The sequence below is a fragment of the Neolamprologus brichardi genome, chromosome 15, assembly GCF_056152115.1.
Source record: "Neolamprologus brichardi isolate AB-2024 chromosome 15, ASM5615211v1, whole genome shotgun sequence".
NCBI lineage: Eukaryota > Metazoa > Chordata > Actinopteri > Cichliformes > Cichlidae > Neolamprologus > Neolamprologus brichardi.
In genome coordinates, this window is record NC_142118.1 from 23287141 (window position 1) to 23304883 (window position 17743).

A 17743-nucleotide genomic window follows, 5' to 3' on the forward strand; every position below is an offset into this window, starting at 1 on the left:
TTTGTCAGAGATGCTTCAGAGGAGCTGTGATGAAGGCTAGAAGGCCTAAATGTTAGCATGTTTGTTGGTGTGAGCAGGAAGTGGTTTCCTGTTTTTGTGCTCTGCTTATGCTACTTTTTTCATTATTATTCAGCATCGGAATGACACGACTCTGAAATTCGCATCCTGCTTGCTGATGTTAATCAGCAATGTCAGTGGCAAGTGGCTGGAGGTTGCTCGGTGAAATCAGTTGCAAAAACCAGCAAGTTGCCAGAATCATCTGTAGTTTGTATGGACCTGGTCTGCAAACACTCTCAAACTAGTCTCCAAGCTGCAGTGAAACCATAAAAATCAGAGGATTCTGGTTCAGTCTCTGATGAAAAGTCGATGTGTTCGCTGACACGAGCGGAATAAAGTGCTGAAGCTGAGATCTATTAGCGTTTGTATCACTGCTGCATATTTACCTTCAGCACTGTAACTGCATGAGCCTCCGCCTTACTCCATCCTGTCAGGCCATCGGACGTCAGATGGCATCTTTCCTGATCTCTGAGAGTCCCGTCTCCGCACCAGGTGAACGTAGCAATTAGTCGTTTTGTGTGCTGCTGCAGTTTTTCTGATGTTTTGCAGCTGAAAGCGTTTGCATGCATGAGCAGCTGAACCTTCCTGCGCTGATGCAGCATCGCACGCCAGCCGTGCCGCAACGAAGCTGGCAGACATGTTGGTACCAGCAGATGGTTGACAAAGTGGGAGCATTCAGAAAGTGAACTGAAAGCTGGCTGCAGCAGCGCTTCCAGTCGTGAACATATGTTAACTGCGGCGGAGATGCGCCAGGTGTGCTGCGACTGAACGAGAGCGTGTGTGTTCGGTGTGTGTGCAGATGGAGATGGAGCTGCAGCTGCAGGCGGAGCGTGAGGAGGAGGCCGCTCGGCAGGCTGTTCTGGAGCAGGAGAGGAGGGACAGGGAGCTGGCGCTGAGGATCGCCCAGAGCGAGGCAGAGCTCATCCCCGAGGAGGTGGCCAACGACTCGGGCCTGCGCAGGTGAGCCTGAGTTTAAGGAGACCCTCTGCGACGCGTCTTCACGGGACGGAGACGTCTTTGAATGCCGCTCGGACTCGTCCTGGAGAAACCATCGTTTCCCTCTGATCCTGAGTTTAATCATTTTCTTCTTCTTTGTTTTCTTTTTGTTTGTTTTTTCCTCTCAGTAACGGCTCCTCAGTTCCATCGTCCCCAGAGCGATCAGCGTAAGACCCGTCGATTCTTAACCCTTTAATTTAACCCCCTCACTCCCACACACCTGACCTTTGACCTTTCAAACCATAACAAACCCTCTGCATGCTGTAACAATCTGTCAGCCCGGCTCTGCCCTCTGATTCCAGCTAACGGAGGCATCATTTTGAACACAGTGACTTTTATTAACTTACATTTAAATCCAGATATGAGCACCAGGTTTGATTCTCACCCACCAGAAACTTGATCCAGGCTCAGGTTTATCAGACTTCTGAGGGTTACGACCTTAAAGCCATAGAAAGAGACAAAGTAGAAGTAAAATACTCCAAACATGCACTCCTACTGGTGTACCAGACATGCAGACACCTACAGGTAACACAATCAGACAGATAAATATAATTATGACTCAGATCTATACTCTGTAATTAAATAATTCAAAAGCTATAAACCTGGAAACACTAAAAGTGTTATTACTTTTAATAAATAAGTAATATTGGTGTATTTTCATTGATATATACAGATATTGATATTTGATGTTAGACAGTTTTAAAAAGAAATAAAAAGAAACTTGAATAATTACCAAACAAAGGGGGGGTGGGGAGAGCAGAAGCTTCAGCTCATTTTTTGAATGCACAAAATAATAACATTTTAAGAACTCACGTTTAAAGGATAATTTTAAAAAAGCTGGTCACAAAGATTCTTACAGAAACACGTCGCTCATCGCTGAAGATCTGCAGTCATGTGGTTCAATTTCAGACTTTAAGTTTCAGTGCAGTAACATTTCAGGAATTAGTCACACTTCATACACGGATTAGAGGTCAAAGGTTAACTGGAGAATTGATTTGGAAGTGACTTTCACAGCCAGCTGAGGTCAGTCTGCTAGTTATTGCAGCATAGATGAAATAAAACATCCAGAGATAATTCAGGTGATTTTAATCTTCTGTACAAAAAAAGAAACGAAAACTTAAATGTGCAAAAATCTCTTCTCTCTAGCCCCACCTCTACTTCACCTCCAGACCATCAAGATGCATCTGAAAGCAGGCTTTAGTCCAGATTAGTTGTGGTGTGACTTTCAGGAGTTTGATGAATCTGAGGCCTGTCCTCAGATCACAATTTGGAAGGAGAATGATTTCCTGATGAGCCTCGGGGGAAGGAATCACCTTCGCCTCCCTGATTGCTTTGTTATGTTGTGCTCTGCTGCTCCGTTATAATCCTGTAATCCTCTGTTTACAGCGCTGCCGCCGCTGCTGCTGCCTCCCCAAAGCTCAAGAGCTTGACCATGTAGGTTTCCTTTCACACCACACGCCTCAGACAGCTTCAGGACACCGTGCGCCACCGCCGTGCGCTCACAGCGGCGAATCCAGACATAAAGCACTCGGTGTGGCCTTGGCCTCGATCACTCTTCTCACTTATCCTGAAGCGACACGTGTACCGAGTCTCTCTGAAAGTTTAAATTGATGCTTCACGCCGTGACTCGGCTTTGTTAGTGGCTACATCAAACTGTTTGACCTCCCTAGAGCGCTGCGTCACAGCGCTTTGCACTGCGGGTGGATCTGCCGCGTAGACCCAGCCTCTCTGTTCGGGTTCTGTTCTCCACATCACAGAGTAAAACCTGCACATGCATCAGTGTTAAAGATGTAGATTTGACCAAAAGAGTCATCACGGACATGCAGACAAAAGAATCAAAGGCAGACATTCAAACCTCTGAGCAGGGCTGCCATGATCAGTTTTATCTCAGGTTGATCTGGACATAAAAATATGACTTTAGAAGAATAAAACTTGGAGGATGTCTTTCTTTAAGTGTAAGTATTTAACACCTACAAAAACGGCAAAGGAGAGAAGTAGTTGTGAGATGATCACAGCGACCTGGAGGCAAATATAGAGTTTAAAGAGCCACGATCAGCTGTGGAGCTGATCCACAGACGCCTCAGGTTTAAAATCAGGTCTCCGTTTCACGTCCAGGAAGCAGTTTGTGGACGTTCCTGGCTCCGGTTGCCGAGGTGACCCTCTAACTTCATCCGTAAACATTTGCTTCACCCGGTGACTTCCTGTGTGGTCACCGAGCCTTTTGTGAATGTGACTCGCACCTCATTAGAAGCTTAGCTGCTTCATTTTGAATCATCTGCCGACACAAAATTGAATGTGTGCAGGGAGTTAAAGCAGCGAATAAATCATTCAGCAGTGGGTCTCAGCTATTAAAAGCTGAACCGCCCTTAAAAAAACAAGATTTTAAAAACAAGCTTGACGTGCATGAAGCACCAAGTTGGGATGTCAGTAGAGTGTGAGGGCGTAAACACGCCTGACCTCACTGTGTGAGAAAACAGCCGATTTACAGCCTGAGATGTCTGGAGAAGAGCGAGTGAGTTAAAGGCCCTGTATGTGGTTGTTTCTACACATCAGTCTGTGTCAGAGCTCATAGATCCAAATGAAAGACATTAAAGTGTCAGTTATGAACTTAAACATGTAGTCTTTCCTTTCCCTCACCTCCTTTCCTTTGGCATCCTTGCCTCCTTCCTCCCGTTCCTCTCACCTGACTTCCTGTTTCTCTCCTTTTGTCTTTTGGAAGTTAAAATTCTCTTTCAATTCAATTCAATTCAATTTTATTTATATAGCGCCAAATCACAACAAATGTCGCCTCAAGGCGCTTCATAGATACAGAGAAAAGCCCAACAATCATATGACCCCCTATGAGCAGCACTTTGGCGACAGTGGGAAGGAAAAACTCCCTTTTAACAGGAAGAAACCTCCGGCAGAACCAGGCTCAGGGAGGGGCGGCCATCTGCTGCGACCGGTTGGGGTGAGAGAAGGAAGACAGGATAAAAGACTCTTAAATGCGTCGGCTGTGTGCGTTTTGATTCAGAGCAGCTGTACTGGCTGTCTGCATCACGTTTCATGCTCAATAACTGTGAAGTTAAGTCGTTTATTTTCTAAGCTAAGCTCATCTTCTCACGGCTCCAGGGCACCTGAGTAGGAAGGAAGTGCAGGCGTCACTGTCATGGCCTCTGATTTGTTGCCAGTTGAACCTCTGGACTCTTAGTACATTTAGTTAATGGCTCAGCGGCCACATAATGACGCCCGCTGCGCCTTTTCTGCTTTCTTTTAACTGCAGCAGCTGCTTCCTGCCTGATTTCACCTTCCTCCGTTTAATGCCTAATAAGGACTCGTGTAAACATCACAGGAGCATCGTTAATGGCTCGCACCCAGGAGGAGGCTCGGACCATTAAACGTGTGACCAGAGATGACATAATGAATACATGTTTCTGAAGTGAACGAGGTCGTCCGTGCACAGGCTTATCATGTTGGTAATGAGAAGAATTATCAGATGAAGGTGGAGGTCTGCAGGCTCGCAGGCTTCAGAGCTTCTGCAGTCAGAAAGCCGAGCTGTAGGCACCGTAGGGACCGCCCTGGTCTTTTATAACGTGGACAAAAAGAAAGTTTAATTGTAACAAACAGGAAAAGTAACGTCTCCGTCACACTAGAGTGAAAATACCACAAAGAATTGGTCGAATGTGATGTCTCAGCCTAATGGGAGTCGACCTGTCTCCAAACAGAAAGCTACCTTTAGCTGCTCCTTCATTCAGCGGCGTCGCCCAGCAGGTAGCTCTGCATGTTCGATCTGCTAGTTTTTACATCACATGCTCCTCCCATCTTCTCAAAGGAACTTTCGCTTGTAGCCAGTAATGTCTCCAACCGATACCGGTTTATCACTCTTAGACCAGTTTAAGAAGGATTTTAGATGGTTGCTGTGTGCAACGACAGAAGACTCCACTCGGATGGTTATGTTCCTGTGTGAAAGCAGCAGAATTGAATTTCTGTGTATGCAAACAGCAACAGACTTGCGATATTCCCAGATTTATCCCAGTTATTATTGATCACATGACACATTCAGTTCCAGACCAATAGCAGACTGACTGTTGAGTGGTTGCAGACCTGCTCCCGGTCTTTAAAGGCATCGAGATCACATGATCACTGCACACAGTGTGACTGTAGCGTGAGCTTCTCCTCCGTTTCTGATCATCTGTGACGTTACGAGAAGTGTGAACGAGTGTTGTCGTGTTGTAGATTCAGCTGTTTGAAAATCGAAGTACATGAACACCAACTTCTGTTTTTCCTTCTTCTTCATTTTTAACCCTCCCTTTGTTTTCCTTTCACTTACCTGCTGTCCCTGTTTAGTAAAAAAGATGGTGATGAAGTATTTAGTAGTAAATGTCTCGGCAGCATACTAACAGTTTATCCTAACATCGTGCTTTTTAGGGAGGAAATGGCGAGGGAAATGTCCGAACTTCTGGCTCGGTGGGTAGAAACCGTCTGTGTGGATCACACCTCAATGACCAATCAACTCACTCTTTGATCAAAGTTAATAGAAAATTTTAATGAGAATTGAACAAAAACTAAAACTGAATCATTTTTTGATTGTTGATGATCAAAAGTAAATTGAACAGTGTTGATTAGAAGGGTTAATAATAACTATTTAGCCTCCACTGTAAAGAACATGATTTATTTTTCTTTTGTGATTTTGAAAGTCGGCCGTGTACACGGGGACGCCGCGGCCCGTGAAATGTCACCCAGCTGTTATTTCCCGCCTCCTTCGCCTGGCCGCCACAGAGGCTCCAGCTGCTCCTGTTTTTAAGATTTTACAGATAAAAGCTGTAACTTTCAGAACAATGCAGAGTTAGTGGAGGATTATATGCTGCTACTTATTAAAAGTCTAGCTCAGCTTTAAACGTTGAAATGTTCATTTCATCATTTCAAAGACAAAATTAGTTTGATCTAAATTTCTGCATCTTTACTGTCCTGATATGTTAATGATAATAATATTTATTTGGAAATGTAAATATTTTTCTAGTTTTTTTTTTTTTTTAAATATATTTACTAAGAAAACCTTTTTAGATGTTTTGGATTTTTGGAAGCATAAAAAAGTAGTTTGTTTTCTCTCAAAGCGCTGTTTTAAAACAGGGTCCAAATGCTTTATTTCCAACAGTTTTTTTTCTTCTATTGCCTCTTCAAGATGTTATAGACGCGATATGTCTAATATGGTTAGAAAATCCACCCACTTACTCCCTAACGAGGGGCAGCCAAAGTTGGCTCAAAGTGGGAGGAGCTAAAATGTTACAAACAGAGGATGAACCAAAGGGCTGCTCTGTTGGAGTCCAGGAATAAAAACATGGAGCTGGGAATGAACCGAATAAATCTCCTTCAAGGTTTTTCTCTTTGGTCTTTGACTGGATGTTAAAAGGAGGGTGATGCGTAGCAAACAGCCGAGAGCACAGTCAAACCTGGACCTATGAGATAAGGATACAGTGCATGTAAGGATACAGGTGCTGCTCAGGTGGTCCACCTTTTGATCCTAATGCTGGAAAGCATGTAGTACAGAGTTCCAGATCTTTGTCTTCAGCCACACAAACAGCTTTTTTCTGTAATTACCTCTGCAGATGAAACACAGTTGAAACACAATTTGAAACACATGCTCCTTTGAAGGAGCAAGTTGAGTTCCGGTGAATTACTGCCCAAAAATGTAAAGCCATGACTTTAACAGAGATTTAGAGTTCAAATTCTTCCTCCTGAAACTCCACCACAGAGAGTTTTTTCACCTTTAACCTATAGCAGGTTAAACTGCCGGTCCCGTCAGATTACTGCAAGCATACGCTGTTTTCTGCCCGTGTTCCCGTCAGCATCCCCGCTGCTGTGAATGAGTGATGTCAGCTGAAGCCGTGCCAGTCCCTGCTTCCCGTGTTCGCCTGTCTGCGGTTAATTGGCGACAGGAAGCGGGGGCAGAAGGTGACTGCAGCGCTTGGTCGCTTAGCACGCCAAAGTCACCACTTGCTTGTGGAGACACGGTCAGCAACCCCGGGTCCGAGGCCCAGTTCGGGCTAAACATGAGATCCAATAGGATTAGAGGAGCAGCGGGGTCCCGCCTCCAACTTCCCGGCGTTCTAAAAAGGGCAAATCCCGGTCACGGAATAATCAGGCTTGTCAGCAGCACCGCAGAGGAGCGAGCAGCTGGAGGGTAGCCGCTGTTCTCTGCTGTCAAACGGTCATTCATAATTTAACAGAGCGAGCCGTCACGCTGTGGCGGCCACACGCCGGCACAATGGAGGTGCTGTGTGGCTTCCTGGAGACTGAAACAGCATGCATTTTAATGATGTACTCACACCTTCTGTTCTTCTTCTGGTCCTCTCCTTCTTTATAACGCTGCTGTCTGACACCCTCAGTCCTCCTCACCCTGACGTTCATAATGAACCAGCTGTTTAAATAATGTGGCGCTGCTTCTGTTCCTCGTGGAAAACTGGTTCCTGTCTCACCTGGTGACTTTCACCTGGGTGGAGTTTACTGTGTGGGGTGCGTCACTGACTGTGTTTCCATGCACCCTAATGAACTATTCAAGTCACAATCAGGCGTTACAGAACACATCCGGCCAACAAATCGTGGTTTGTCATCACTTCTGTGCAAAAGTTAAGGCCGTTCATCTCCATCAATTCAGCCGTTTTTTCATCATTGCTTTGGGCAAACATATCTACCTCCAGGCTTCAGCGCCTGTGAGCCTTGTTTCACTGCAAACGGTTGAAATATGAACCAAACTGCTGTACACCATAACTTCATTAATGATCAATAACTGTCCCACTTATGCTTCACACATCAGAAAAAAGAAGAAAACATTTGAGTTGCCTGGATGTAGAAAACCTTTCCCCGCGTTATTTTTCTTTTCTGAGATGCCGCTGTTGGGCTGTGCGATCATTTATCTCCAGGACCTAAAATTATAAATGTTAATAAGAAATCATTAAAATCTGATCCTCGCAATAATCCATCAAGTGTGCAGTTATAAATGGGATTTAGGTCCAGATAACCTGCGGCTCCTCTACTGAAGATTAATGGTCGAACAGGCCCGTTGGAGGCTTTCAAAAGCTAAAATGGAAATCAAACTTTATTGCTGGATGAGGGTTTTTTCTACAACCTGGCAACTTAAGTCATTCTTAGTTACAGATTACACTATGAAGCATTAGCAGATCAGTTCCAGATAATAATAAAACCATTAATTACAGAATTTCAGGTCTTTATAAATGAATGTTCTGCAGGTCTTGTATCATCCTTTGCCTCTGAAGTCACCACTTTAACTAATCTAATATCTGTACAAGCTAGAGAAACCTAATAACCTCAGTTCAATGGACCTGATCCAGAATTCCTCACAAAGAGCTTCTTTTCAGGACTTTTAAAATCTGAAACATGACTGAAGTTTGTCTGAGTATTTTAAGATTGAGATAAATGATCCCATCCTGTACGTTGAACAAAGACTTGATAATTTGATTTCTTTACTGGGTTGCTGACAACAATAAGCCTTTAATATTTAGCTGAAACAATTCGCATCTATAGATGGCTATCATGTTTCAAATTCTTAGAGACTTCTTGGAAACCCTAGATGGAAGTTTAAGAGCCGTATAACAGAAACCAACCCGGTGCCCAGTCAGATACTCAAACAATGTAAAGGGGCCAGTGTAGATTGGAGGCAGGTAACCATGTAGGCCAATAAATAAATAAATAATTGACTAATACGCACAATAAGAACAACTCGTAAATGTTTCTTCCCTAATAAATTTGTGACTTTTATATCATGGATGGATGGAAAACCTATGAAGAATCCAACTGGGTGCATGGCACAGTCCTTTAATGACCCTAACAGCGACCCCCTCAGTAAACTCACCGGTGTGGTGTCGGTGGAAATGATCACCTTCTGACGGTCCCCCACAGTTCCCGGCTGTAGGTCTTTGTCGCTCACCTCTTGCATCCTTCTTCTGTTTCCTGTATTAGAGGTCCGCAGGTCCAGGCCTCCAAGGCGGCTGCGGGAACCAAGAAGTACGAGCTGAGCAAGTGGAAGTATGCTGAGCTGCGTGACGCCATCAATACCTCATGTGGTGAGTGTTTTCTTATTTACTGTTGCGCTGATAGTTTTCCAATAAAGATAATTGTTTGACATTATTTAATGGCTATCCACACTTCCCCAAGCATAAACTAGACATTCTACGTGCCATTGTGGGTTACAAAGACAAATTTTCACTCATTAAATTTTTTTTTTATTGGATAGTCAAGCTTCTCAGAGGATGAACCACTTACCAGAGGTTGATGCTTGACAGCTGCAGGGAAATTTTTCAGATAACTGACAGTACACATATTGAGTACCTTAACGTTCCCAGAGGATGAACCTTTCCCATTTTGGACACAGTGGGAGCTTCACCCTGGTGCCACATTCAAGCTGAATTAGTTTCATGCATTGACCTTGTGCATTTTGCTCTGTCGGGAGAATCATGTCCAGACTTTGCCTTTTAAGAAGTGTTTTTCGAAATAAGATCTCTTTAATAATTTATCACCAGAAATCTGTGATTTTCAACTCCAACTTTTCAGCCTGTCAGATTAGAGATTAAGATTGTAAATGATATAAATAAGCTTCTTTTTTTTTAACCTTGCCTTGAAATATTAATATGTAATGGACATATTTACTGTGTACATTCATATTCCCAGAGGTTGAACCTTTTAGATTTTAATGAACCTGTAATGTCCATTGTTATGTCTTCTAAAATTCCTAAACTTTATCTTAAACTCTGACCTTTATGTCCTCATTTTCCTTAAATTTGATGTTCTCTGTTCCTCTGTTCTCACTGGTACTTTAAAGCTACTTTTGTGATGGACTTCTTCTGGAAACTGAGCAGACTCTCCTTAAATTTTTTAAAGTCACTGTTCTTGGTCCTCAGAGGATTAATAATGGATCTGGTAGACATTTCTCCAGCACTGCTGTGAGGCGAAATATATTTAACCCTTTAAAGCCGGTCAGAGTGGGCACGCTCCGTTTTGCAGAGTTTTTAAATCCCGGTAGAACTGCAACCACGTGAGCTAGTGCAATCATTTTTTTTGCATATGAAACCGGAGGAGTTGTAATTACATCTTATGCCGTCAGCTTGACCTAGGTCACAGTTTCCTTCCACATATAGCTTTGCAAAAACTGCATAAAAAGCACTTGCAGCAACAAAAACAATATTCCAGAAACACGCTTTGCTGATCCGATCAGCTGTTTGTAACACTTCCTACGTCCATCAGCGCGAACTATCGCATGTCTGCCATGACCTGCCCGAAACCGGAAGTGACGTCATTTTGCAGAAATGTAGTTTTTTACCATCAGGGCCTTATGAGCCTATACTGGTGTTTTTAAAAGTTATGTTTGACTTTATGACTTTCTGTGTTGTTTCTGGGATGCTTAGGACTCATATTGCACTGCTGGAAATAGTTTATTTTGATGCATATGCTGTTTTTTGGGGGGTTTTTTTTGCAAATTTGCATTATAATATTTATTTTCGTTTTTCCTGCAGTATATAAAAATTGGTGTATTTCAAAAAGAAAACTATGAAGACACTCAAAATAAATTTCCTGTGGTGGGAAACTATTTTGTGCAACTTATTTGTATTTACAGTTTTGAGGGATAAGCCTCTTAAATTTCTCTAACTAGAAATATATGTTAAAAAAATAAAAACGATTTTAAATTTTTTTGTAGTTTATTGCTCTTTTTTGCAATTTATGTAATTACTATGCACTTAATGCAGACATATTATTAACATTTGGGCTATAATGGTTGTATTGATGTATATCAACTTGAAATGCTCCCAAAAATGGCTCCACAGCATGTAAAAATATAATATAAGCTCTGGCTGACTTGGTTCTTAAAGGGTCTTAAAGGGTTAAAATGGCTCAATTTGACTGACAGACTTGAAAAATCCTAATTTTCTCAGAATGTTCACACTCCTCAGAGGATGAGTTCTTTGATTTTTTTATTTTTAAACTTTTTTCTATTATCAGCGCACTCGGATAGAAACCTGATCTTTAAAGGTGTGATGACAGGCACACTGATGGGAATTGCTGATTGTATTCACACTCCCTAAGAAGACAGACCGCTGTTATTTTTATCGACCCCATGGTCTTCCTTTACCCTCGCTCTGAGAATAGCTAAATGGTCGTAAAGGCTGTTTGTTCTGAGGGAAGAGTTCACTCCTCTTGTTTCCAGCAAATGGGCAGCTTTGACAGAATTGTTTGCCACCGCTCGCTTTCCACACCACTTAATTTTATTTTTGTAAACGCCGCTTCATTTTATGACCACTTCTCTCGTGTGGGAGTGAACTGCCGGTCGAGCAGAACAGAGGACAACTCTTTTAGCCAAACTCATCGTGATGATACCACAGCTGTAGCAGGTACATCTGCTTTGTCAGACAGAAGAATTTCAGTACGAGGTGATATCACTGTAACATATAAGAGTGTCGAACCTACTCAACCTTTACACTGACATTTAAAAAGTGGCTGATGATCCTATCCAAAATATGTAGAATGTGTTACCTGTGCCATTTTGACTGTTATTGAATTGTTGTTATATAATTCAAAAATGTTAGAGGAAAAAAAAAGTGTGATTTCATGTTTGGACCTGCACAGACAGGAAAGAGGCCCAAAGGCAACAAATACAGATATAATATGTCTATATAGGTCCTTTTTAAGCAATATGTTCAGTTACTATGTAATGATAGTAGCGAGGCTGCTGGTTTTAACTGCTGCTCTGGCTGATTTGCTGGTTTAGCTGTAAGGACAAGAGCAGGAATGTTCTTCTACCATAAAAGGCCAAATTTTTACCATTTAATGCTGTGAGGAAAAAAATCATACTATCACATCTTTGTGGAGGAACTTTGGTCCACTCTTCTTTACAGTGTTGCATCAGTTCATTGAGGTCTGCAGGGATTTGTTTATGTCCAGTTCTGTCAAGGTCCTGCACCAGCGTTTAAATCAGGTTGAGGTCTGGACTTCGGACTGTTGGGGCACCTTGATTCTTTGCTTTTTCAGACATTCTCCTGGAGATTTGCTGCTTTGCTTGGGAACATTGTTCTTCTCTGTGACCCAGTTTGGTCCAAGCTTTATCTGTGGCACAGATGGCCTCATGTGTCTTTAGAGTACTTTGATATACAGTTCATGGTCCACTCAGTGACTGGAAGGCGCCCAAACCATCATCCCTCCACCACGGTGCTGACAGCTGGTCTCAGGTGTTTGGGCATTCCCATTCAGAAATTATTTGACTTAATAGGCTTCCAGTTTTTCTTCAGCTTCCATACCAACTGGTGGATAAAGAGGCCATAGGTGCTGGCTTTGCCCCTCAGGAGGCTACCAGAAGCTGGACAATAGGAAGAAAGTGGTCTAATAAGCCTCAGAACCCCGTTTGAGGTGTTACTGCTAAGTTGGGCGGCTGTAAAATTGTAGCTTTTGTCATCAATACACAAAGCAGTTCCTTCTTTATCTAAGATCTAAACATGTCTTCCGTCCCTGGAGCCGTTATCTCAATGTACAGGAGGTGGAACGTCCAATCAGGGGACTCTGATAGTGGACGAACAAACTTTCATCCTTGGTTTGATTTTGATTCACTTATAAAAGAAAGTTAAACTTAAAGAAAACAGCCAAGAGGAGAATATCTGCCTGTTTCCTTTCTTTCTTTCTCAGTTTAACCTCAGAGATCACCTGTCCTTATCCTCGCAGCAGGAAGCGTGGAGGACTGGGACAAGGAGGGTCGACGCCCGCCGGCTTCTCTGAAATGAATGTGCTGAGAGTCGCCTGCGGGCGGCCGCATATAAACACATAGAATGACTCGGTCAGCGTTTAACAGGCCGCTCACCTCCCCAGACAGAGGAGGGGATCGCATACTGATGCGATCACGTCCACAGCTACGGCTCATCACGAGCAGCAAAATAAAAAAGTTCAGCGTCGAGGGCCTGTTGACACTCAGCATATTCTGCAGAGGTTTCCGCTCGCCTCAACAAACGGAGGATGTTTTTTGTTCGTCTGTCTTCAAAGTGTATTTTGTTCGGCTGACGTTACCTAAGCACTTAGTGTGCATTATGCATCTCATTGCTCGCTGTTAGCCTTCGCACTCTGGATGATAAATTGAATGTGTATGTTTTTCTTTATTTCCTTTCTTTCTTTATATATTACTGAAGTCATTTATCTGAATCGTCCAGATGAAATGTGTGCTTAACGCTGCTGGCTGTCTTCTCTTGGGGCGTGCGCACTGCATTGATTATGTTGAGATGAACATCAGCGCCGTGTGTGGGGGAATCAACTAAAGTTGGTCCATCTGCCAATATTAATTATGTGAGTTTTAACGGTTCAATAATGTGGATTTTTTTTTTGTCAACAAACTGGACTTTTTATGGCCAAAGGTTTGTGGACATAGAGAGCTGTATAATTGTACCCTAAAAAGTTCATAAATACCATCTGTGTACATAAAAATCCACAGAGAAGATTCGTTTTTCCAAAAAGTTAGCAATCAGGTAACCTAAACCCAGCTGGAGAATTTAAATCTACAGCCACAGATAAAGCCTTCACCCAGTGCTTTCTCTGACAGCTGGTGACTAGTGGCCATGGCCCTGATTGCCCTTTAACCCTGTGGAGAATTTCTCATCCTAAATGCTTAGGAAACAAGCGGGGAAGTCACTGAGGGCGATCTTGTCACTGGGCCTGTCATGTCTGCCATCCAAGGCCCGGATTTCAGTGACCTTCTACGTCTTATGGTCGCTGCTACTCGTCCTTATATTTGTGTCTGCCTGTTAAAAGGCTATAATCCCTTTATTTGATACAGCCTTTAGGCAAACACCGTCTGCTGCCTCAAGAAAACATGAATGAGGGAGTTTAATTTTCAGGTAACCTCTGTTTAATATGGATTCCCAGCAACTGGTCCACTGCAGCCTCTGTGTTTATGCAGTAAGAAGTTAAGCCCGGTTGACAGGATGTCGGACGTCCACAGAAAAGGTCTGCCGTGCGCTGCTTCAGTTTGTGTTCGCCCTCTTTGGTGTTTCAACATGACAGAAACAGTGAAAGCCAGCTCAGTGAAGAAACGGTTTCCCCACTTAAGTAAGCACAGAGCTCGGATTTTAACACCGACTTAAACCCAAACCTGATGACTCAGTGGCTGATTGGAGGAAGATGTGCAGCCAGCACTAATCAGAAGGTTGTTGATTCGATCCCTGTCGGCTCCAGTCTGCATGGACAAGATACCATCCCCAAATTGGTCTCTGATGCATCAGAGTTTGAATGTGTTTGAATGTCAGCTAGTAAGCACCTAAATAAAAAGAGCCGCAAAAAAGTGCTCGTGTGAAACTGTGAATGAGGCGAACTATGTGAAGTTTGAGTGCTCTGAGTAGAAAAGCCGTGCAGAAGAACCAGCCCACTTTCAATATGTAATTATCACCAGAGCTTTCAGTGCATGTTGTTATTAACTATTATTAAATATAATGGTGGAGTTGATGAAATCGGAAGGACAGCACTGCTTTTTCCACAACGACAGGGTTCAGACTCCTGTCAGATTCATGGTTCTCTGTTTGAATATGACTTTTACACAGATTCGTTCACGTTCTCGGTTCTTTCAGGTTCTCCAGTTTTCAAATCGATGTACGTCTCTGAAATTTAGTTGCAGAAGCTGTCAGTATTTCTTCTGCCTGATTTTCTGATCCTGTCTCCTCCAGACATCGAGCTGCTGGCCGCCTGCAGAGAGGAGTTCCACCGCCGGCTTAAAGTTTACCACGCCTGGAAGTCAAAGAACAAGAAGAGGAACACCGAGACAGAGCAGCGAGCACCAAAATCTGTCACCGACTACGGTATGACAGGCGCCCCAGCGTTTATTCCTCTGGAGCTGTCTCTCTTTGTGTTTTTCCCACAGCGAGTGAAACGCTTTCTGCATTTTTCATGCACTCGGTACAAAAACAGCTGTTTCGTTTGCAGTTTGACGTTGAATGTTTTGCTCAAGAGTACCTCAAAAACATTTTTTGAACACTTCTAACTCCTTTTGTATAACCTTGTGGCCACAAAGGTCTCTCATCCATTTAATCTTTCTCTCTTATGTTTAAACTTACACTTGAAAGAAGGAAACAACCCGAAGCTTTACAGGAAGAGAGAAATACACTGAGCCTTGAACAGCCTGCAGGTCAGAGGTCACATACGCGTGAAGATGAAAGCACACATGTGCTGGTCTCAGTGTTGGTGCGTAGATATTCATTTCCCTTTTTAGCTTTCTCCTTTAAAGCTGGCTGAGACACATCAGGCCTCTTTCATGGATCGTTCTTAGAGCCGTGACACGACATTACCTCAGGAGCCATTAAAACGTGCACCGCGCAGTATTATTATTACTGCTGTGTGTGTGGAAGGGAGTCTTTCTAAATCAACAGGCACGTGCTCGCTGTTTAAGTCTACAGTGCCATTTCACACAAAGAAACACGTTTACCTCAAAGTGTGTCAGCAGTGAAGATGCTCTACAGTAACCGCCCTTCTCTCCCTGAGCCTGGTCCTGCTGGACGTTTCTTCCTGTTAAAAGGGAGTTTTTCCTTCCCATTGTTGCCAAAGTGCTTGCTCATAGGGAGTCATATGATTGTTGGATTTTTCCTCTGTATGTATTATTGTAGGGTCTACCTTACAATACAAAGCACCTTGAGGCAACTGTTGTTGTGATTTGGCGCTGTATGAATAAAATTGAATTGAATTGATGTACAAGGTGGAAGTTAGGTGTGACGACGGTTTGATAAAAGGCTCCAAAAAGGATTCACATGTTCTTTTTTATTTATATTAAAAATGTTTTTTCAGTGTTTGCCACTAATAACATTTGTCAGCAGCCGGCCATCACCATGTCACGGTCTCGGTGTCACGAGTCACGGTCTGTAGCAGGTCGACTTTTGTTTGGATGTGAAGGAGTCTCAGATTTGTGCAGAACGGTGGCACGGATTTGGTTTGTGCACATTTATAAATGAGATCCTCTGACCTTAAAGATTCCTCTGAGTGATTTTAAACCTCTGAAGTCTCCAAAAACTGAAACTGATTCACCGTGCCGGACTCTGACCAATCAATGCCTTCATTTGAATGCCAGACTTTATAAAGACGAGCACTTCGGTCTGTCGGGGTCGCTGACAGCTTGCCGTGATCGTCAGTCAGCAACAAGGCGAGCAAATGGACTCCGTCTCTCACCTCTCCGCCGCCATCGCCTCATTTCCTTGTGCCACACGTTGAGTTGTCATGGCGACAAAGAGCTCTTATTCAGAGCTGTCTATTGTGTGCTCTGCTCAGACTACAGATTGGTCCACGAGCCCCCACACGCACACTCTCTTTTATTCCTCATCCTCCATGTGAGAGTCGCAGCTTTTGTCCTGCTGCTGCTTCGACTCCGGACGTGTGACATGTGCAGCCGTCAGAAGATCCGGCTTTAACGGTGGCCGTGGCTCCGTGTGTGAAGGTGATGACATGTGTTTATAATATCCGATCCCCAAATCACTCCCAGGGTCTTTGACGTGAGCAACCCCCTCTCTGGTTTTCTGTCTAACATCCACACTCATTAGCACCACGTGTGTCAGTTTTCACACGTGGTGCTGCACCGCTATGTTGCACCAGAGTGTCGACAGAACCATCATGATGATTTATGCTTGCGTAGAGCTTCAGATGTAGTCTGTATAAGAGCCTGCTGCCTGTCACCAGGCGATGGGGTTTCTATCATGTTGGTACTGGTTCATTCTAAAACTGGAGGAAACGGCAGAACAAATGTGGCAGTACATGTTCTCGTGCTCTGCATCGATGTGATGTGCAACAAGTTACGGAGCAGATGCAATGCAGACGCAGATTTAAAGCCCCCAAAAGTTTTAGATTTGATGAGTCGCATATTTATGTTTAGTTACGGGTAAAAATACGACTCTCCGTTCCTCCGTGTCGCCCTTTTTCTTGTTGCCGCTGCTGAACACGCCTCACTAACAACTGACTGAGACATGATGTCGAAGCGCGGTGCTGTCTGATACCATCAGTGTTCATGTCTTCATTCTCATGTTCTCATTTATCACTGTTATCATAAAGTGTCAGTGTTGCATCACTTCCTGTGTGTGTGTACGTGTAACCTGGCATGTTTACTTTCAGATCATGCACCACCTGTGAAAACAGCATGTAAGTGGTCCTCTAGTGTGTAATGCTACTTACCCCCCCCCGCCGCCATTACTAACCCCTTCCTCCCCTCCTGCTCAGCCCTGGGATCGCTGCTGGCCTCAGGCTTGTGCTTTCGCTAGTAAACATACTTTTTTTCTGTGGTAGGAGTAGGAAATAGATGGTGGATGGGTTTCCGTAGCAACTGCTGCCTGTATTGAGACATTATTTGGGCTTCTTTTTTAAGCACCATTTTGTCTTTACGAGCAGCGTGCTGGTGCCAGCTCTCGCCTGCCCGACAGCCATAACGCTTTGATAAAGAGTGGAGGATATTCCTGCGAGCTCTTTAGGCTGCTGTTATTGATACTCCCACAGAAAGGACTTCTCAAGGAAGAGGAGAGGGAGGGAGAAGAGGACAGAAGGCTTTCTGGGTTTTCAGGCTAGTTGGCTTCTGTTTGGCGAGGTATGATAGCATCATGTTTACTGCGCTGTGACGGGAGGAAAAGGCCGCCACGCCCGCTGATCGGAAGAGAAACGTAGTAAAAGAAGTCATCAGTGAAGCAGATTGCTCACTCCCCTCACT

At 43.7% G+C, this 17743-nt stretch overlaps 1 protein-coding gene across 5 annotated transcripts in view; it reads left to right on the plus strand.

Annotated features, from left to right (window-relative positions):
• The window catches only part of myo6a (myosin VIa), a 144744-nt gene that overhangs the window by 115941 nt on the left and 11060 nt on the right, over positions 1 to 17743 (plus strand). Inside the window, exons 28-34 of one of the 5 annotated variants that reach the window (XM_087852510.1) lie at positions 857 to 1017; positions 1182 to 1220; positions 2440 to 2487; positions 5461 to 5499; positions 9010 to 9113; positions 14736 to 14867; positions 17158 to 17184. In XM_087852510.1, coding sequence (XP_087708636.1) covers positions 857 to 1017; positions 1182 to 1220; positions 2440 to 2487; positions 5461 to 5499; positions 9010 to 9113; positions 14736 to 14867; positions 17158 to 17184 — 550 coding nt within the window. The remainder of the gene's footprint in view (positions 1 to 856; positions 1018 to 1181; positions 1221 to 2439; positions 2488 to 5460; positions 5500 to 9009; positions 9114 to 14735; positions 14868 to 17157; positions 17185 to 17743) is intronic. The other 4 variants (XM_087852507.1, XM_087852508.1, XM_087852509.1 and 1 more) reach the window with 4 other exon arrangements.